The sequence below is a fragment of the Diceros bicornis genome, chromosome 37, assembly GCF_020826845.1.
Source record: "Diceros bicornis minor isolate mBicDic1 chromosome 37, mDicBic1.mat.cur, whole genome shotgun sequence".
Classification (NCBI taxonomy): domain Eukaryota; kingdom Metazoa; phylum Chordata; class Mammalia; order Perissodactyla; family Rhinocerotidae; genus Diceros; species Diceros bicornis.
This window is the reverse complement of record NC_080776.1, coordinates 678,052-700,063: the sequence shown is the minus strand read 5'-3', so window position 1 is coordinate 700,063 and position 22,012 is coordinate 678,052. Positions and strand designations below refer to the sequence as shown.

The 22,012-nt window shown below is 35.9% G+C and overlaps 1 protein-coding gene across 1 annotated transcript; it reads left to right on the top strand.

Annotated features, from left to right (window-relative positions):
- The first annotated feature begins 12,340 nt into the window (after positions 1–12,340).
- On the top strand, positions 12,341–13,278 carry LOC131399292 (olfactory receptor 2T8-like). The gene is given in 2 exon segments (XM_058533462.1): positions 12,341–12,611; positions 12,614–13,278. Coding segments are annotated over 2 exon segments (936 nt in total).
- The last annotated feature ends 8,734 nt before the right edge of the window (positions 13,279–22,012 follow it).

Sequence of the window (22,012 nt, the reverse complement as noted above, 5' to 3'; positions counted from 1 at the left end):
AAAAAGGAGGAGGACTGGCAATAGATGTTAGCTCAGAGCTGGTCTTCTTCAGCAAAAAGAGGAGGATTGGCATGGATGTTAGCTCAGGGCTAACATCCCCATGGCTAACATTTTCCTCACAAAAAATAAAAATAAAAAAACCACAAGGGAAGAGAGCAAGAGAAGAAAGGAGCAGAGAAGGACAACTAAAACACCCAGAGAAAAAGTAACAAGGTGACATTAAGTACATTCTTACCAATAGCTACTTTAAATGTCAATGGACTAAATCATACAATCAAAAGGAATAGGGTGGCTGATTGGATAAAAAAACAAGACCAATATATATGCTAGATACAAGAGACACATTTCAAACTTAAAGACACTCACAAACTGAAAGTGAAGGGATGGAAAAAGACACTCCATACAAACGGCAATGATAAAGAAAGCTGGGGTAGCAATACTTACATCAGACACAATAGACTTTAAACCAAAACTGTAACAAGATACAAAGAAGGGCACCACATAAAGATAAATAGGACAATCCAACAAGGGGATATAACACTTGCAAATATTTATGCACACAACATAGGAGCACCTAAATATATAAAGCAATTATTAGCGCACATAAAAGGAGAAATAGACAGAAAAAGAATAATAGTAGGGGAATTTAACACTCCACTTACATCAATGGATAAATCACCCTAACAGAAGATCAATAAGGAAACATTGGCCTTAAATGACACAATAGACCAGAGGGACTTACCAGATATATACAGAACATTCCGTCCAAAACTGCAGAATATACATTCTTTGCAAATGTACATGGAACATTCTGTAGGATAGAACACATATTAGGCCACATATTAGGATCACAAAACAAGTCTCAATAAATTTAAGAAGATGGAAATAATACCGAGAATTTTTTCTGACCACAATGGTATGAAATTAGAATTCAACTATAGGAAGAAAATTGGAAAAGCCACAAATATGTGGAGATTAAATGGATGTTACTGAAGAACGACTGAGTCAATGAAGAAATCAAAGGAGAAATAAAAAAAAACCTGGAGACAAATGAAAATGAAAATATAACATGACAAAATTTATAGGATACAGCAAAAGCGGTTCTAAGAGGGAAGTTTATAGCAATACAAGCTTACCTCAACAAACAAGAAAAATCTCAAATAAACAGTCTAAAAGTGCACCTAAAGGAACTGGAAGAAGAAGAAAAACAAAGCCCAGAATCAGTAGAAGGAAGGATATAATAAAAATCAAAGCAGAAATAAATGAATTAGAGACTAAAAAAACAAAAGAAAAAGTTAATGAAATGAAGAGCTGGTTCTTTGAAAAGAGAAACAAAATTGACAAACTTTCAACTAGATTCACCAAGAAAAGGAAAGAGAAGCCTCAAATAAATAAAATCAGAAATGAAATAGGAGAAATCACAACAGACACCTCAGAAATACAAAAGAATAAGAGAACACTATGAAAAGCTGTACATCAACAAATTGGATAATCTTGAAGAAATAGATAAATTCTTAGAATCATACAACCTTCCAATACTGAAGCAAGAAGAAACAGAGAATTTGAATAGACAAATCAACAGTAAAGAGATCGAAACAGTAATCAAAAACCCCCCAAAAATAAAAGCCCAGGACTCTAGAGCTTCCCTGGAGTATTCTAACACAGACTCAAAGAAGACGTAAAACCTACACTTCCCAAACTTGTCAAAAAAATTGAAGAGGAGGGGAAGCACTCTAACTCATTCTATGAAGCCAGCATTACCTTGACACCAAAACCAGACAGGGAGAACATAATAAAAGAAAATTACAGGCCCACTTCACTGATGAACATCAATGCAAAAATCATCAACAAAATACTAGCAAATCAAATACAACAATACATTAGAAAGATCATACACCATGGTCAAGTGGGATTTATTCCAAGGATGCAAGAATGGTTCAACATCTGGAAATCCATCAATGTGATACACCATATTAGTAAAATGAAGAATAAAAATCAAATGATCACCTCGATAGATGCACAGAAAGCATTTGACAGGATGCAGCATCCATTTATGATAAAAACCCTGAATAAAATGGGTATAGAAGGAAAGTACCTCAATGTAATAAAGGCCATATATGACAAACCCACAGCTAATATCATTTCCAATGGAGAAAAACTGAAAGCTGTCCCTCTAAGAACAGGGACCAGACAACATGACCATTTTCACCACTCTTATTTAACATAGTACTGGAAGTCCTAGCCAGAGCATTCAGGCCAGAAAAAGAAATAAAAGGGATCCAAATGAGAAAAGAAGAACTGAAACTGTCATTATTTGCAGATGACATGATTTTATATATAGAAAACCCTAAAGAACCCACCAAAAAACTTTTAGAAATAATAAATGAATATGGTAAAGTTTCAGGATACAAAATCAACATACAAAAATCGGTTGTGTTTCTATACATTAACAGCAAAGTATCTGAAAGAGAAATTAAGAATACAATCTTGTTTATAATTGCAACAAAAAGATAAAATGCCTATGAATAAACCTAACCAAAACCCAGCGTTCACAGATTCAGATCTCGAGGGTGGACATATACATTGCTCATCAAGCCATTCTGTGGTGGCATCCCATATATAAAATACAGGAAGATTGGCACAGATGTTAGCTCACAGACAATCTTCCTCAAGCAAAAAGAGGAAGATTTGCAACAGATATTAGCTCAGGGACAATCCTCACACACACATACAAAATTAAAAATAGAAATACCCTATGACCCAGCTATCCCACTATTGGGTATTTATCCAAACAACTTGAAATCAACAATCCAAAGACACTTATGCACCCCTACGTTCATTGCTGCAATATTCACAATAGCCAAGACTTGGAAGCAACCTAAGTGCCCATCAATAAATGAATGCATAAAGATGTGAATGTGTGTATATATATACATATGTATAATTAAACATATACATATGTATACATACATATATATGTATAATTAAACATATACATATATACACAAATATATTTATATGTATACATATACATATAAATATGTATAAATATTTATATTTGTATAAATATTGTATAATTATACAATAAAATTATTATACATATATGTATACATTATATTTGTATAAATATAATGTATACATTTTTGTATACATTATACACGTATATACGTATACATTATTTACATATATATTTATATACATATATATGAGGGAATACTACTTAGCTATAAAAAATGAAATTGTGCCATTTGTGACAACATGGATGGACCTTGAAGGTATCACACTAAGTGAAATAAGTCAGAGAAAGACAAATACGAAATGATTTCACTCATATATGGAAGATAAACAAATGTATACTTGCAGAAAACAGATTGGTGGCTATTGGAGAGAAGGGGAATGGAGAGAGGGCAAAAGGGGTAAAGGGTCACATACATACAGCAACAGATGGAAACAAGACTTTTGTTTGTGAACACAATTCAGTCTACAGAAGCCAAAATATAATTATGTACACCCTTAATTTACATAATGTTATAAATCAATGTGACCTCTATAAAATTTTTAAAAATAAGCAAATAAAAAAAATAGTTTTGTTGTTGAGTTAGACTTTTCCATTTCATTATAAAGAAATTAATGTAGAATATTTAGTTTTGTGAAGCGACACAAAGATTAACCATCTAATATAGTGAATTTCTATATATTTTTGTCTATATTAATATAAATTGTCAGGAAAAATTGATGAAATATTTTCAATCAATTTTTAAATCTCAAATAGATGTAGCCCCATTTCTTGGATTTTGAAAAACATGCTTATCACCACTTTTCTCCTTGGTCTTCATAATTATGGCTATAATTTTTCATTTTACTTTTGCATGTAAGAGTAGTATATTCATAAGAAATTGAACAAAATTTACAATAACAGTGAATAAGCTTGTTGATAAGAAAAGTAAATGAAGCAGTAATTTACAGTAAGCTCCTAAAATCTCAAGAAAATTTAAGAAATATACATAAACAATATCAATAACCACAGAAACATACAAGTTGTTTGACAGAGTTAATTTCTGTTTTGCAACTTTTCTCTATTGGTTTTCACAGCTATCATCCTCAAACTACCTTAGTAATCTTGAAGATTAGCTGATTGAAATATCTTTCCTCTATCTAACTTAGAGCATGGTGACTATAGTTAAAATTAAAATTATTGTACCATATACTTGAAAGCTGCTGTGAGAATAGAGCTTTAATGTTCTCAACATAGCAAGAAAAGCAAAATGGCAATTGTGTGAGGTGAAGGATATATTAACCAACCTTATTGCGGTAAATATATGAGAATATATACATTTATCAAATTATCACATTGTATATCTTAAACTTACTTAAAAAATGGGCAAAAGACCTGAACAGACATTTCTCCAAAGAAGATATACAGATGGCCAACAGGCACATCTAAAGATGTTAAACATCAGTAACTACCAGGGAAATGCAAATCAAACTACAATGAGATATCACCTCACGCCCGTCAGAATGGCTATAATTAACAAGACAAGAAACAACAAGTGTTGGAGAGGATGTGGAGAGAAGGGAACTCTCATACACTGCTAGTCGGAGTGCAAACTGGTGCAGCCACTATGGAAGGCGGTATGGAGATTCCTCAAAAAATTAAGGATAGAGCTACCATATGATCCAGCTATTCCACTGCTGGGTATTTATCCAAAGAACTTGAAAACACCAATGCATAAAGATACATGCACCTCTGTGTTCATTGCAGCGTTATTCACAATAGCCAAGACTTGGAAGCAACCTAAGTGCCCATCAAGGGACGAATGGATAAAGATGTGGTATATATACACAATGGAATACTACTCAGCCATAAGAAACGATGAAATCCAGGCATTTGTGACAACATGGATGGACATTGAGGGTATAATGCAAAGTGAAATAAGTCAGAGGGAGGTCAAATACCGTATGATCTCACTTAATAAGTAGTAGATAATAACAACAACAAAAAACACATAGAGACAGAGATTGGATTGGTGGTTACCAGAGGCGAAGGGGGGAGGGAGGAGGGTGCAATGGATAATTCGGCACATGTCTGTGGTGATGGGTTGTAATTAGTATTTGGGTGGTGAACATGATGTAATCTATGCAGAAATAGAAGTATAATGATGTACACCTGAAATTTATACAACATTGTAAACCAATGTTACTGCAATAAACAAAAAATTAAAAAAAAACTTACATGGTGTTATACATCAATTATATCTCAATAAAACTGATATACAAAAACAACATTATATATGAATAAAAAATAACTAGGTACTATAGTTGATATATAAAACTAATCATCACAAAGACCTACAATAGGAAAGACAACAATGCATGGTTGATTGTTAAATAAGAGATCAAAATCAAAGAGCAGAGCACACATTTTCACCAGTCTATTATGGATGCACAGCTGTCAGTGATCCCCAAGGGAACCCAGAGTGCACTCTGGAGAACACCAAAAGCATCATTGAGAAGTTCATAGGGAGATGCCCATTTTGGCCAAAATCAATGGTCAAAGATACTGCTGTGTCACCAGACTCACATAAATAAATGAGAATGAAAGGATCCAGGAAAAAGATGGAGCATGTGGTGTTCACAAACACTTCAGAGACAAGATGAACATAATTTACAAAGTGGGCATGGGCCCTGGCACTCTGAAAGTGAGATATACGTGCAGCCACCAAGAATATTGCTTAATTTATAAAATGACAAAGATAAAGACTGGGGGAGTAAAAAAAATTGATGCCAGGCACCATCAGGAGAAAAACAAGTCACAATCCATCACCTTTTCTTCTGTTTCGAGTCAATTTTCAGTCCTGGAGTTCATTCGATAAAAAAGAGACCAGGGCACCTGGAAGAAGGGTTCTACATCTCTACGGTAATTACATGTGCTCACTATACACGAATCTTCCTCCAAGGAGACTTGTAGTCATACCAGACCACATCTGTTGCTCAGGCTTCCATATCAGAGTACTATAGACTTGGTGGATTAAACTACAGATATTTATTTTCTCACACTTCTCGAGGCTGGGAAGTCTAAGATCAAGGTGCTGGCTGATTTAATTTACAGTGAGGTCTGTCTGTTCACCTTGAAGAAGATTGCCTTATCTCTGTGTCCTCACATGGCCTTTCCTAAGTGCCTGTGAAGAGAGTCAGGGTGAACTCTGGTCTCTTCTTCTAACAAGCACACTATTCTATAGACTTAGGCCCTACCTGTATGATCTAATTTAGCCTTAATGAGTTCTGTAAAGGCTCTATCTCCAAATAGCTTCCCATTTTGGGTTAGGGTACCCAATATAGGAATTTGACGGCACATAATTCAGTCCACAGCACAAAGCAAGAGCACATTAGGGAAAGTGAAATCCTTAGATCTTTTGAGAGCTATTGGTTACAGAGTTTGAGCTGACACTAGGGAGCACTCTTTTATAATGCAGTGCCCCTCTCCTCACCGCTCCCATTGACCTATCGGAATTGTTTGCTTTCCATCACATCTGCCTTAAGCTCTTTTGGATAGAGCTCCGGGTTCCCAGTTGAAGATGCCTTTATTGGAGACATATTAACAGTTCCTCTACACCAAAGGCTAGGCCCGCCAACAGATGTTTTTAGCTCCTTATGCCAGTATGCCCCTGGTGGGCAAATTCCATACCACCTTTAATGATTTCCTGGAAGGACACCATGTTTTTATTGAACTTGTCATTCTTGCTAGGTGTGTTCTGTGCTCCAACACATGATCACCTGCTCTGTGCTGCAGGAAACCAGCCTGTGTGAATGGCATTCAAGGGGCCCTTTCACTTCTACTTCTGATAAGTATAGCTCATGAAGTGAACTGTACATTATTCTGTGCTCACAGGTGCCCCTCCCCCTTTCAGGACTGATGTACTTGTTCCCCCAGCTGCTAGGAATGTTTGCATTAGACTCTCTCTGCTAAGTCCCTCTCAAGACAGTGTTCTTGATCGAGAAGAAGTGCCTAGCTGAGGTCATGCTCCCTTCCTGGGGGCAGGCCACATGTAATCAATACTGCTGTGGGGGCATAAAAGGAACCAATTGCCCTACTGCAGGAAAACTTGGAAGGGACATGTCAGAGCTCCTCCTGGATTAGCTGAGGCCTTTGTTGTAACTGCACCACAGTTCAACATCTCCCTGTGCCCAATTCTGCTTCCTTCATTCCAAGGGAGTTGATCCTAACGGCACTCCACAATGAACTTCCTGCATTCCTAAATCTATCTCAAAGTCTGTGTCCCAAGAATCACCAAGTGTGCTCCCCAGGAATGAGGGAGGAAACAGCGGAGTAATATTTATTCCCTTGCTTCCTGCCTGCTGGTCTGCGGCTTCTTGGCTCCGCACTCTGGCCAGATAAAAGCACCTGTTAGTGCTCTTATCTTTTCTACACAGTCTGCCTATGTGAAATCTGGAATCTACTCCATCCCCATGTGCCTTCAGGAGGAGGGGTAGTCAAAACTTCCTGTTGTTGCTAAGTGGGGGTCTGGTTCAACCTCTCTTTGGTTTCCTTAAAGTATGCCCACATATTTATAAATAGTCTTAAATTAATCTTAGTGTAAATACCCACGTTCACTGTAATTTCAGTTTCCTGACGGAGTTCTGAGTGGCATGTCCATTTCCCCCTCTGACATGGGGCTTGTCTAATCTTCATTCTTATGCCTCCTGGGAATCCACAGATCATTCGATCCATACTGTGCAAAATCCATTCCCCCATCTGACGGTGGCAAACCTATGTTACTAGAGCGTAATTTTGACAGATCTGTCACCTTAGGCATAGCAATATTCAGAACAGGAAAGATGAAAATTTATTGAAACTGACTGTTATACTCTTGCTGAAGGTCATACTTGAAACCTGATCTACTACCTGTCCATGATATACTAATTATGCTTAGCAAGGAGCCTGGGGTTTGCACAGGGAATAATATAGCTTGACTTTAAATGTAGATTTCAGTCAGGTGGTCCATTATGTTCTAAAGCTAAGTATGATTTGCCATTCTGATAAGATTTAACATCCAAAGGCAGAGGTGAAATTAAAATCTATGATGTGTTCCTCTTGTAAACAAACAAAATGATAGTTATTACAGCTCATCAGGATTAAACAATTACAATACCTCACATCTGAACAGAGGCAGCTTTTCCCATCAACTATTCCATGAGACAGATATATTTTTTTAAATTTTATAATTGAGGAAAGTGATATTTATAACTATAAATAAGTATCAGGCAAGCCAAGGTGACAAGAGTGGTCAAAAAGGAATCAAGAAACAAGATTTGCCTAGAAACCTAAAATATAAAGTACAAACAATACAATAATTATGAAAATGAGCCCAAAGAGAATCAAACTGCAAACTGCTTGGCACAATAAATGCAATCTCCTGTGACTGTTGTTGTTATTATCATAGATACAAACAAACATATAAAATAAAATTATGTTACACTGATATAGCCAAATTGAAATTTGTAATGCACGGTGATTCTTTCAAATTAAGTTTGAAAAGGAAAAGAAAATTAGCTTTTAGAATTTTAGAATTAGCTTTTAAAATTAGAATTCTACCATGGGCTTCATCAGTTGAATTACTGTCTTTGAGAAATCTTCTCTCTCAATAACACTCTTTAATCTTCCCTCCTTATCAAAGTGTAAACAAGAATGCTGGAATCACATTAATTCACTCCTTAATGTATTTTTAAACCATCATTCCTTTCCAGACATATTTATTTACATTTTACTTTTATTTGTAAATGATTTTCTCTTATTTTAATGAATCATGGCTTTCTTAAAGTATATCAGGAAGTATACTGAAGTTCTGAGAATTTAAAACTCCTGAAAATTAAACATCTTTGGCACCCCAAGGGTCAGGCTTAGGCAGCTCTGCCATATTAATAAGATAGTATTTTTAGCAAAAGATTGCAATAGGCCACACCCCTTAATAAGTTACACTAGAGACTGATATGAGTGAGTTTGATGCTGCCAAGCTAGAGGATCATTTGTCCACCCAAAGAAGTGCCTTATCATGATGCTGTTCAGAAGGGATGCAGAGCCACCCTTTTTGGGGTCATCATTGCTGTCTTATGCGAGTAGATCATGCTAAACTCTTAATATTTATTATTTTGCTTATGAATTCTAAACTCCAGAAAATCCACAGTAATACTACATTCTCTATATAGTTTTACAAATAAAATCCATTCTATTATCTATCCTATAATCTGAAGAACTAAAACATATGCTAGTTGACACACTCATCAGGTTAAAACTCTTGTAATAATCTGTCAATTCAGTTAAATAAAAGATTTGGCTGTTATTATTTTATTTTTTACAGAACTGATTGATTAATCATCCTAGTATGCTTGGGAAAAAGGTTTAGAGTTTTAATGTTAACTGAAGGCAAAAGGGATTGGAAACATATTGAAAGGAAAATTATAGGCAATTTTGCAAATTTTCTATGACTATGAGAAAAAGGAAAGGATATATTTGTGCCTTTTAGAAGCATTGCAAAAGAGATGACTTTGTGATTTAAAGTAAAGATATCACAATTTTAGCAAGATTCTACCTGAAAGACTGTTGGAACCAGAAAGTCCACAAAATCTTTAGCATTCTGAAGCCATAGTGAAGAAAGTAAACAAAAATATTTATTTTTTAGAGTATTAAATTTTCATATTTCTGCATGATTCAGAGTTAAGCTTTCATTCTTCCATTTAATGTCATTGCAGATATTTTATTTGCGTAATGAATTAATTCTTCAACTTAAATTTCTACCCTGCTGTGTCTATAGTCAATTTTGGTAGAATTTATCCCTCAGAATCCTCTTTATGTATGTTTACAAACATTCTAATCCATGGTAAATAGTCTCACCTGTGTAATATGAAAAGCTAGACAGAAATTTTTATTAAACATGATCCCATCTTAAGAAAATATATTTATCAACTATTCATGTAATTAACTGATGCAGTGTTTAACTTTCCATTAAATAATCAACACTATTCCATGCTGACTAGTCAATTACATTGATGATGACTGATTGTTTTTATACAGTATATTTATTTCACCTAAAAAATGCATAGATATATCACTTATCTCTATTGAAATGTGACGAGCTAATGATTTAATATTTGATAAAATATTTAACCTGAAGTAGAAAGTTTGTAATACGAAAATGTATTTTATAAAATGGAAATTCATGTAAAGTGTTATAATTATTCTCAAAAAAACATATAAATTTCTCTTGCTTGATGTAAGCAAAAATTTACCTCAAATTGCTATGTTTTATGCTATATATATTTACTTTATCAAAATAAAAATTAACATGTTATCAAAAATCCCATTAAATTGATACTTAAGTATACAACTAGAGTGGAAGTAACGCAAATGACCATAGATGAAATGAATTAATAAATAAAATGTACTATATGCATACAAAGGACTACTACTCAACCTTAAGTTGGAAAGAAATTCTGACACGTTATGGCATGGATGCATGTTGAGAACATTAAGTTAAGTGAAATAAGCCAGTCACAAAAGAGGAAATACTATACTATTCTACTTATGTGAGTTGCCTACAGTCGTCAAATTTATAGAGATAGAAAGTAGAATGAGGGTTGTTCAGGGGCTGGGAAGAAAGGGGAATTTGAAGTTATTATTTGATGGGTACATAGTTTCAGTTTGAGAAGATGAAAAAAGTCCTGGGGACTAATATGGGTGATGGTTGTACAAATATGTGAATATTCTTAATGCTGCTGTGCTGACAGTACACTTAAAAACGGGTAAGATGATAGCAAAAATTAATTTAAGAAACTTGTCCAACACCCTACATTTACTAAATTACCTATTGATTTTTAAACAAGTTTAGAGTTTTATCTGTCTTCAACCATAAGAGAGATGGAAATAATGGAAAATAATAAGGTCTCAAGTTGTAGAAATGAATTAGGAGGGTTTTGAGGTCCTTCAGGAAAGTGAAAATAAGGGCTGTAATTATGAGTATCCTACAGTTACTAGGGGTACAGGCTGCATGTTAGAAATGAGTGAGTGTGCAGATCACAAAGTTTTGGCAAAAGCCAAAAATATTTGGCAAGGAGAAAATGTGTTTCCATGATGCCTAACTTTGAAACAACAAACTAAAGCTCTCAAGTAGAATTCTGACAGTACCAGGATGGTGCTCAAGTGATAGCATTGAGGTTAGGAGTTGAGGGAGCCTTTGTCTATATTGATTGGCATTCAAGTATGGGATGGATATGTAAATTGGGGGCAAAAGAAATGACCGTGGAAGAGGTGAACTCCTTCTGTGCTGTAACCCCACTGGATTGCACCATATCCCTGAGACTGAATTAGCATCCCCATCTGTATATCTATGGTTGTATTTATTAAAAAAACTGGAATTGGAAATGAAAATGCCTATAAAAATTTAGATTCTCTCGAGACTGAGGAATAAATTAATGTATTTCTGCGGTTGGGGGAAGAAATAAGGAGTTTTATTTTCTCCTTTTGCACACAGTAAAGAGTGTGTTTCTGTGACTCTGAGGGAAAACAATTTCATTACACAAAGTGCCTATTTACAGTAAGTAAAAGTTGCCTTTGGTATTATAGTATTGCATTGGGAGAAAATATTCTAAGAAGGTCATTATTGTCATTATTATGCATCAGTGCATAACTCAGTAAAGTTAAACTAAATGCATTAACAATTCCGAATTAATCTATGTTTCCATCTGCAGACTCAGTTCTTCCAGTTTCTAGACCTGAGAGTATAAGTCCTCTTATTTGGAAAGTAAAACCGCCTTCCCAGGTTAACCGATGTCAAGAAAAATTATCTGATTTTTGTGGGTTTCAGTAAATTTTGATATGTTATATATGTGTAACCTTCATTATCAAGAATATGGCGTTTATAGAGGTAAACACTGATTTAATTCAGCTTCTAAAAATATTGATTATGCATTATGTAAAGCAAGTACAAATATAAATGAGAAATTATGTGAATAATTTCCTTCTATCCACTTATGTTGGTATCAGGTAGCACAAAGAAACACCATGTTCTTGCAATTTATCAAGAACTTTTATTCATTATGCCACTTAATCAATAAGAAAGCTGGGAGATACTCATTTTGAAAAGCTTGACAATGAGAAAAAAAAGCTGAAATTAATTTTAGGCCCAAGTTAAAACTTTTTCAAAATGTCAGATGAAGGATTTGAAATAGCTTTCGTCATTTTCACACATGTGCTTGTCAAGAAATATGTAATTCAAATGGAACATTGTACATGATGAAAGCTCTCTCATCTGTTTATGCATTTGCAGTGTTACTCCCGTTTGAAGTCATGGAAAATGGGAACACCACCTCAGACTTTATTCTCCTAGGGCTCTTTAACCACACAGAAGCCCACCTATTTCTCTTTCTGATGGTTCTGACAATGGCCTTTACCTCCCTGCTGGGCAACGCCCTCATGATTCTCCTGATTCGCCAGGACCCCCGCCTCCACACAGCCGTGTACTTCCTGTTGAGCCAACTCTCCCTCATGGACATGACGCTCGTTTCCACCATTGTGCCCAAGACAGCTGCTGACTACTTGACCGGCAAGAAGTCCATCACCCCGCTGGCTGTGGGCTGCAGATTTTCTTCTTGCTCACTTTGGGAGGGGGTGAGTGCTTCCTCTTAGCAGCCATGTCCTATGACCGCTATGTGGCTGTTTGCCATCCACTGAGATACCCTGTCCTCATGAGCTGGCAATTATGCCTGAGAATGACTTTGGGGTCGTGGGTCCTGGGGGCAGCTGATGGGCTCATGCAGGCTGCCGCTACTCTGAGCTTCCCATTTTGCAGCACACACGAGACTGATCATTTCTTCTGTGAGGCCCCCACTCTGGTGCGTTTGGCCTGTGCTGACACCTCTGTCTTTGAGTATGTCATGTACATCTGCTGTGTGTTGATGCTCGTGGTCCCCTTATCCCTCATCCTGACCTCGTACGGTCTCATCCTCACTGCTGTGCTCCAGATGGGTTCTAGAGAGGCCCGCAAGAAGGCTTTTGGCACCTGCTCCTCACATATGTCTGTGGTGGGACTCTTTTTTGGAGCTGCCATCTTTATCTATATGAGACCCAACTCCTACAGGTCAGCTAACCGCGATAAGATTGTGTCAGCGTTCTATACTATCTTCACCCCTGTGCTGAATCCCCTCATCTACAGTCTGAGGAACAGTGAGGTCAAGGGGGCCCTGAGAAAGTGTATGGGTCAGTGTGCCTCCTTAAGTCATGACTAAGATTATGTTGATTTGACCCAAAGCTTAAGGCTGTACAAGTGATTGTGCAAGGTGTCCTAGAGAAAAGTTATGTATGCGTTATATCTATCACTGAATTTCTATTTTACTTTGAAATGCAGACAAACCTCCTCACTTTGGAATTTTTTACTAAAATGTCATCAAGAAATCAAACTGGATTGTTGAAATCTGTTAGTCACAAATGCTTACTAAAATGTTTATACAGCACACTTCACAATAAATATTTCTTCCAAAAATAAAGTAAACAATTTTGAAGATTAATTGTTGATTTTTTCAAATTGAGATATAATTTGCAAACATTAGAATGCTCACATCTGAAGGGGACCTGTCAACCAGTTTCTATAATGCATGAACCTGTAACTTATACCCAATAGCAAGATACACAACTTTCACTACATTAGAAAGGTCCCTGTGCCCTTTATCACTGAAACATCTCAGCCCAGATACAATTACTGGCCTGATTTTTATCTTTATTTTTTAGTTAGGCCTATTATAGATTTTCACATAGATGAAAACATACAGTAGGTATCTTTTTTATATCTTGTATCTTTCTCTCAACTTAATATCTTTTCAAAGATTCCTCCACTATTTTACATTTATTGGCAGTTTTTTCTTTTTTTGTTGCTAAGTAATATTCCTTTGTATGAATATATCATGATTTGTTTACCTACTATTTTGTGGATAGAAATCTGAGCTCTTTTCAGCCTGAACTGTTATGCCTAAAGATGTCACTAATCTCCTTTTCGTGATCATATGTTTTCACTTCTCTCGGTAGATGCATGATTAACTTTTTAGTAAAGGACTTTTCAAAGTGGATGTTCTATTTTACACTGCCACCAGCAAAGTACCAGTTGCTCCAAATTGGCAGCAATTGTGAATATTTTCAACTTTTTCCATTTTATCTATTCTATCTGATGTAGCAACTCATTTTGGTTTTAATTTGCATTTCCCTCAACTATAATGACGCTGAAGACTTTTGTATTAGCTTATTGTCTATTTGTGTGTCTTTCTTTGTGGATGATCCATTTAGATTTTGGAAAAAAATTTAGATGCTTCCAAAGGAAACACAACTTAGTGGTTTACTAAAGACAATGAATTGCAGTCATAGGACCATGTGGAGTTTTTAAACAAAATTATATTGGGTTGCTTATTATATATTCTCTGACAACTTTGCTTTCATTCAATCCTTGATGATTAACTTTTGTCACTGAAGTGAGTATTTATATAATACATCTCATCCACCATCTCCCCTGGGCTTGAAACTGTAAGTTTGCTTTTCTGATTATGCATTTTTTAATTATGCACAAAATATTCTAATTCCATTGGTGGAATCATGTCATTGAAAATGGGAAACAATGTTTTCTAGCAGGTTCCCTTTGCCCAAAGAAGAAGAATAAAAAATAGGTCACATTATTTAAGGTTTGCTTGTTCAGGGTATATTTCTTATCTTTTTCTGGTAAATAAGTATATACTTAACAATCATTTTTAGCAAAATAATTGACGTATTTATAGATGTGGTTGGTTTTGCAAAAGAAATAGTTATAAATATATATTTATTAATATATCTGTATTTTTTTTTTTCTTTGAGGAAGATCAGCCCTGAGCTAACATCCATGCCAATCCTCCTCTTCTAGTTGAGGAAGACTGGCCCTGAGCTAACATCTATTGCCAATCCTCCTCTTTTTTTTTTCCTGTCTTTCTCCCCAAAGCCCCAGTAGATAGTTGTATGTCATAGCTGCATATCCTTCTGGTTGCTGTGTGTGGGACGCCGCCTTATCATGGCCAGACAAGTGGTGTGTCGGTACCTGCCCGGGATCCGAACCCAGACCACCAGTAGCGGAGTGTGTGCACTTGACCGCTAAGCCACAGGGCTGGCCCCCTATATCTTTATGTTTACAATGTGTTTATGTGCTCTCCAGAGACAATTCAATTAAATATAAAAACAATTGTAAGACAATAGTTTAAAATAACATTTTGAATTTTCTTTTTTTAACTTTTGCCATTTTTGCTTGATCTGAATTCTGTCTTTCATAACTTTTTCTTTTTTTGGAATACCATTTTAGTGAGAATTGTTTTTTATAACTCATATGACTTAAAGAGAAGAATGACCTAAAGAACACAATATCAGGGAGCGTGGGACTGAACCAGTTTGCAGGGCTTGGGTATTTTGGAAGTGACACCTAGAGATTTAGAAGAAAGACTAGCTGAAGAATTTGTCTTAAACCTGAATGCCATGCTTCAGAGTCTCCAGTGGAGCTCAGCCATTTTGTTGCATTTTAATCCTTATTTGTAAGTTCTCATTTTTAAAAAATGGAGACATGCTTATCAAGGGAAAATTAATGGTCAACCTTCACAAGATCTGAACTCAGTTATTTGATTTTAAAAAGTTTGCACTCAGGAACTGGCCAGTGTTAAATGTAGGACTGGAAACCCCTCACACACAATACACATGCCCATGTGAAATAGCCATCTTTCCCCTTACTAAACAACAGCGTTTTGCCAAATTGAGTCCCAGTGCTGGGTGAAATAGATAAAAGTTTGTGAGGAAAATGGTGTTTACTTCAGAATGTCAGTTCTGAGACAAGAACTTCAGGACTTGAAGCCATGGTTAAATCACATAACTTTGGAAAAGTTGTCTAATATGTGTGGGCCCCATAGAGCTCTTGGATGATTAAATAAAATAATAACTGTAAGATGCTAATACATGTAAGATACTTAAAATCTTGCCTGGCATTTAGAAATACTCAGTAAGGTTTAGCTGTTGTAATAAACAGATAAACTAGCTGAGTGCCTTTTGCTACATTATCTTACATATTCAGATTATTTGGTGATCATTTAATTGACTCACAAACCAGGAGAAATGAAAATATGCAGAATCACTTAGATAAAGCAAGTCCATGTTTTTTGTCTGCCTCTCTGTAATACGCAGTCTGTGGAATAATTAGGTTCATCCATTGACTCCACAAACACCCAGTAGACTCTTCCCTGGAGCTTCTATCTAATGTAAGGGACAGACCTGAAGCAGATCTCTTAACAGGCAGAGTACTCTCAGGCCCTGAAAAGTGGAAATAAAATATGCTACAAAAAGAGGGAATGATGTAAAAGGGGTCAGAGATGCAGGTTTTTTTCCTTCAATGAAGGCTGAATCTCACCTTGTTCAGCCAGTGTTGATACAGACTATGTACCTTCTCTCTCTGACACCAGGACTCTTGTTAAACCCTGAGGAAAGCCTAGTTTGTCTCAGCGCCCCCACCTCCCTTCACAGAAGCTGTTTGAGCATGTTCCCTTCAGTTTTTTCTCTGGCTCTCCCAATTGGACACAGCTTCTCATGTTTTCCTATTAAAGGGTGGGTCTTTTCTCTCTCAGAAGTAACACTCTGCTGGACTTCAAGGAGGTAAGAATCCTTCTTGCTTCTCCTTGCTCCTCCCAAACCATTTGTCCCCCTTCTCCCTGCACATTTTCAGTTAATTTGAAGCAAATACCTAGAGGGGGCATGACCCCACAGCTCTCAGTCTGGGGGAAGTAACATTGAGGCAGACACTTGAATGGTGTGAGCAATGGCCAGGCAGCATTGAGAAGGGGTTGCTTGCAGCCTCTGAGGAACTGTGAGGCGAATGTCTCAAATGTGAAAGGACCAAACAAGAATGGTCTGTGAAGTTTAGTAGGATGAGAGAAGACCTTGGCTGAGTGTCATTTCCAGATCAAGAAGAGATGCATAGGCTATAGTCAGGGTCCAGAAAGCGCAACTAAACACAGTGAAGCTGTAGGTCAAACATGTAGTTCTGGCAGAGCTGTCCATTTCTGTGCAAGAAAGAGAAGCAAGGAAGAAAGATATAAAGAAAGGAAGAGAGTCTCCTTGGAGGGAGGATTTTAACCAAAATCATAGAGATTGGGAGAAGACTGTTTACATGGAAGAAAGAACACAGGTTAGGGCAAAAATGCAAGGAAGACAAGGTTATGTAAACATAAACATTTCAGTTTCACTAAAAATGGGAAATAGAGATAGGAAGATTTTAGAATTTTTAAAAAATGTAATAGTAATGGAATGTACATGGACTATAACCCAAGAGTATTTGCATACTCAAAACTGTGTTCTTGGAAGAATGATCGAGAATTCAGAAAAAGTGTATTTATGTTGGGAGAAATTGGAGGTTGATTACTTGAATTATCATTATAATATTATAATACTTTGGGGTTCTATCTCATAAGATCAGTGCTAAGTATTTTGAATAAAACATACTGGAATTATACTATATCCATAGCCCTAAAATTTAAAAATCCAATAGGAATGTTGAAGATAGCAAACCATTATCACAGAGCAACCTCCTACTCTTTCCTATCCCAGATCAATTTTTTTGAACAATTTGATGAGTTATTTCTCATTAATAATTCTACATTGTCAAGGTCAAAAAGACATTGCCCTGTGGCTCACTGCCTCCTGCTCCAGAATCCCTGGAGTTCGTTCCCTGTGCAATTCTTGCGGGAAGAACACAGGACCACACATCACCACATGCACGTGTTAACTAGTAGGATGAAAGAATAAGAGGGGTGTATGACTCCCGTTCCACCACTCTTCTGTCATCATTGTTCAAAATTGAGTGAATTGGCCACACTCCATTGGCTTCAAGGAGACACAAGAAATGTGTGATTGAATGTGGGTGGTGCTGAGCCAATACAGCTCTTTTCACTTAAAGAGGAGCATAGAACTGATGCTTTAGAGTTGCCATGGCCACACAGGGTATGTAGGTCAAGAGAGCAAATACCCAACAAGAGACACTGACATAGATAGAGTAGGTAGGAGATGGTGGGTTGTGGATGGAAAAAGGCAGAGATAAAGAAAGTCAGGATGATTTTCTGATTTCTAGCTTGTGTGATTGTACTTGGTGGTGCCATTCACTATTTAGAGAGACCTACTTGGGAAGTTCAGGGTTGGGCATGACGAAATGGATGTCACTCTGAGGTACAAATTACAAGAGTCCCTTAAATTGGAGTGGCAAAAACAAAGTGCATATGTAAGATCACCCTGCAATGATTCTTTTGGGTATGATGCAGTTCCCCGAAAAGTCAGAAAGGCAAAAAATGGTAATGAAAACATGAAACGGTCAGTATAATATGGGATTATATGCAGCTCAGCTGATTGTGTTCAGAATAAAAGTGTTGTTTTGCTCTCTCACACGCATCTGTATGTGCACATATAGGGGATAAGGCCACTCACACATTCTCATTCGACATGCTGAGTTGCTTACTTCCCGCCACATGGACCAATTTTATTTTACCAGAAAGTGAGTACAACTATCCTCCTGTTTTACCTCATTGACTTGCATTTCACTTTACTCAGTCATATTCTGTCATATCCTGAATCTTTTTTCTTTCTCTCTCTCTTTTTTCTCTCCCTTTATCTCTCTCTCTCTCTGTCTCACTAGTATGTAATGGCTTAAATGCATATTTAACACATAAAGAAACATTATTAATAATAGTACAGTAGTGATAGATATAATAGAGTAAAAATAGAAACAATAATAATCAAAAAACAATAATTATAATAGTCTCTGTGTACTAACTGTATGCCAGGCTCTGTTTGTGCGTGTGTGTGTGTGTGTGTGTACACGTGCATGTATGCATGTGGGTTTATGTGCAGGTGTGCAATTTAATATGTCTTATTTAATCTTCAAAAAACTCTATGAGGCAGATAGGGTTATCATTTTGATTTTATAGAAATCCATTTCAGATATAATTTCATGTCTAATTGCTGTTTTGTATACAGATAAGAGAAAAATTATATTCAGGATATTGTATTTGCATTAAATTCTTTTCAAATCATTAGGAAAATTTTAGCATATATTGCTATTTTCTGAATATAATTATTTAAGTCAATAGTACACCCATTCCTAGGTTAGTTAACATCCAACATACATCAGTTATACCCATATACATATCAACTCCTCCAAATAAGTAATTATATTATTTATTCTGTGTTTATGACAATTTAAGATTGACCTTTGCCTCTCCTATGAAATTCCATTGCAGTTGAGTGGATTATCAGTGACAACCAGTTATTTTATTTTTATTTTTTTGTGAGCAAGATAACCCTAAGCTAAAATCCGATGCCAGTCTTCCTCTTTTTCTTGCTGAGGAAGATTGGCCCTGGGCTGACATCCTCTACTTTATATGGGAAGTCACCACGGCGTGGGTCGACAAGCGGTGCATCAATCTTCACCCAGGATCCGAACCTGCAAACCCCAGCCACCGAAACAGAGCACATGAACTTAATCACTATGCCACCGGGCCAGCCCCAACAACCAGTTACTTTTAGTCAGTTGGTAACCAACCCAGCAAGACTGATACTTGAAGTTTTTATGATACAACTTATAATTATTATATCAAATGAGTCACTTATATCACAGGTATTTTACAAAAGCTCAGAAAATAAAAAGAGTGTTGTCATATAATATAAAATATGGGCATACACCAAACTTAATATTCTCCAGGATTTCCATACAAACACTCTTCAAAATAAATATGGTTTAGGCAGAATTGATTTGATGTTTTTTTTGGTCTTTTGTTTATCTTACAATCAAAACTTTAATGTAAAGACATAATGTAGAAGCATGTCAATAATTGTTTAACCTATGAATGGATAGTCTTACCAACATTACTAACCAATTGGCCTCTAGTAAAATCTAAATTAAAAAAAATATTCTATATTATTTATTTGTGTAATAAGAGATCTGGGAGATGTGAACTGTCCCAATTCTCCTTACTATCCTCCACACAAAATCATCTGAGTCGTGAAAAAAGTCACTTTCCACCTGTTTCTCTACATGGTTGTAGCAATAGTATACTATGAAGCATTTATTTTTATATACATAAGAGCTCAGTCTTACCACATTTCCAGCCAGGATAAGTTCCTGGCCATTTTCTATATCATCCTCATACCCACACTCAACAATATCATCTACAGCTTTAGGAATAAAGAGATTTGGGTGGCAATGAAAATATGCTGCAAAGTAACTTTCCACATTAAAATAGTAGGAAAATTGCTAGACGTGAATGTAGTATGTATTTCCATATTCAGTACCTAGAAGAAATCCATTATTGGTTTCTCTGAAAAAAAAATTAAGGTTTCTCACTTTCTAGGTCTAAAAAGAAGTGGATATTTCCAAAATCCTGATAAAGTTATCAAATGTGAAGATTTTGTAAATACATACCTCATATAATGTAACATTACCTCTGCGGTCCTAATTATAATTACTCAAGATACTTATAGAAAGTAAGGATGACTCAAGACTTCCAGCTTTTTCCCACTGCAATTTTAGGAATTTATAAGTATTATCTTTTACAATACAATCACACACACATAGAACAAACATGTTTTTATAAATTACTGTATTTTTATGAAATGTAAAATTATACTTAAGGATGCTGAAGAGCTGGGCAGGTATGTAGAATGTCAACATAACTAGCCATAATAATATGATCATAATTATTTTATAATGGAGAGAATACTGTATTCATCAGGATGTCTTCCATGAACACTGCTGAATGTGGTTCAAAAAGTTCACTTGGTGAGGTGGGCAAGTAGGGAGTAGTGTAATGTCAGAGGGGGGCCATCCACTGGAGTAAACATGTTAAAGATGTTTTCCAAGGAACATTGTTTTAATTAATTTATGACATTGTTGTTGTTGTTGTTGTTTGTATTATTTTGTTCTGTTTTTTAGTGAGAAATGGAAATATGATGGCAGAGCTAGGTTTATCTTTAATAGAATGTTTGTTGCACCCTAGTAACCTATTTCTCTATATTTAGCCTATGGTAGTTTCTCATTTTTCCTTTAAATAAAGATGGAATACTTACAATGTTGGATTGAGGGCCTCCATCATATTAACTTGCCTGGGATATTCTCGTGTATTTGCATGACTCTAAAATTGAGTCGTCCCCAAGGTCTCCACTTAGATTTTACATCTTCCATAGTACTGTCCCCTGATATCTGCTCACTTCCCTTCCCCTTTACCTCTGTAGCCAGCCCCGGCAAGATTAAACGCCCTTGCTGTTGAACACAGTGCACCATGCAGAGGTCTGTAACCATGTTATAATTATTGCACTGTTTGTCTTTCTCCTGATGGACTTCTTGAGGGAAGGGACTACATGTACATCTCTGTATTTCAGAGGCTTAGCATTCTTTATAGTACTTATTTGGTATTTAGTAAATTATTATGAATAAATTAGTGAATGAATGAGTGGGTAAATGAGTAAGAAGATTTTCTCTGAAAAAATAAGTGAACTATAATGCAAAACTTGATGTTTAGACCACTTCTGCAAAACCAAACTTGAAATCATTGTTTTGAATTATTTTTGCATCATGATAGTACTGTTTGGCTCTTGAGTGTCAATTTGATTAAATACTAACATTCAAATTGTCCTGAACTTTAAGGGACAAATGTTCTAACACAGTCATTATATGCTTTATGAAAAGCTATCTGACATATTTATTCTTCTAATTCATTTTCTTATGACATATTTTTTTAAACTACCATTTTACATTTGATCAAGTGTAACATGACAATCTCTTATGTGTGTTTTCCTCATTTTGTGGAACAAAAGAGTTGAAATCTGTAGGTAAGGAGACCTCTTGAATCTCTCTCAGTCCTCATTTGGATCCAGACATCCATGTGTGTAGACTCAGGTTCTTCTCAAGTGGTGGGAAAACAAGCATTTTCC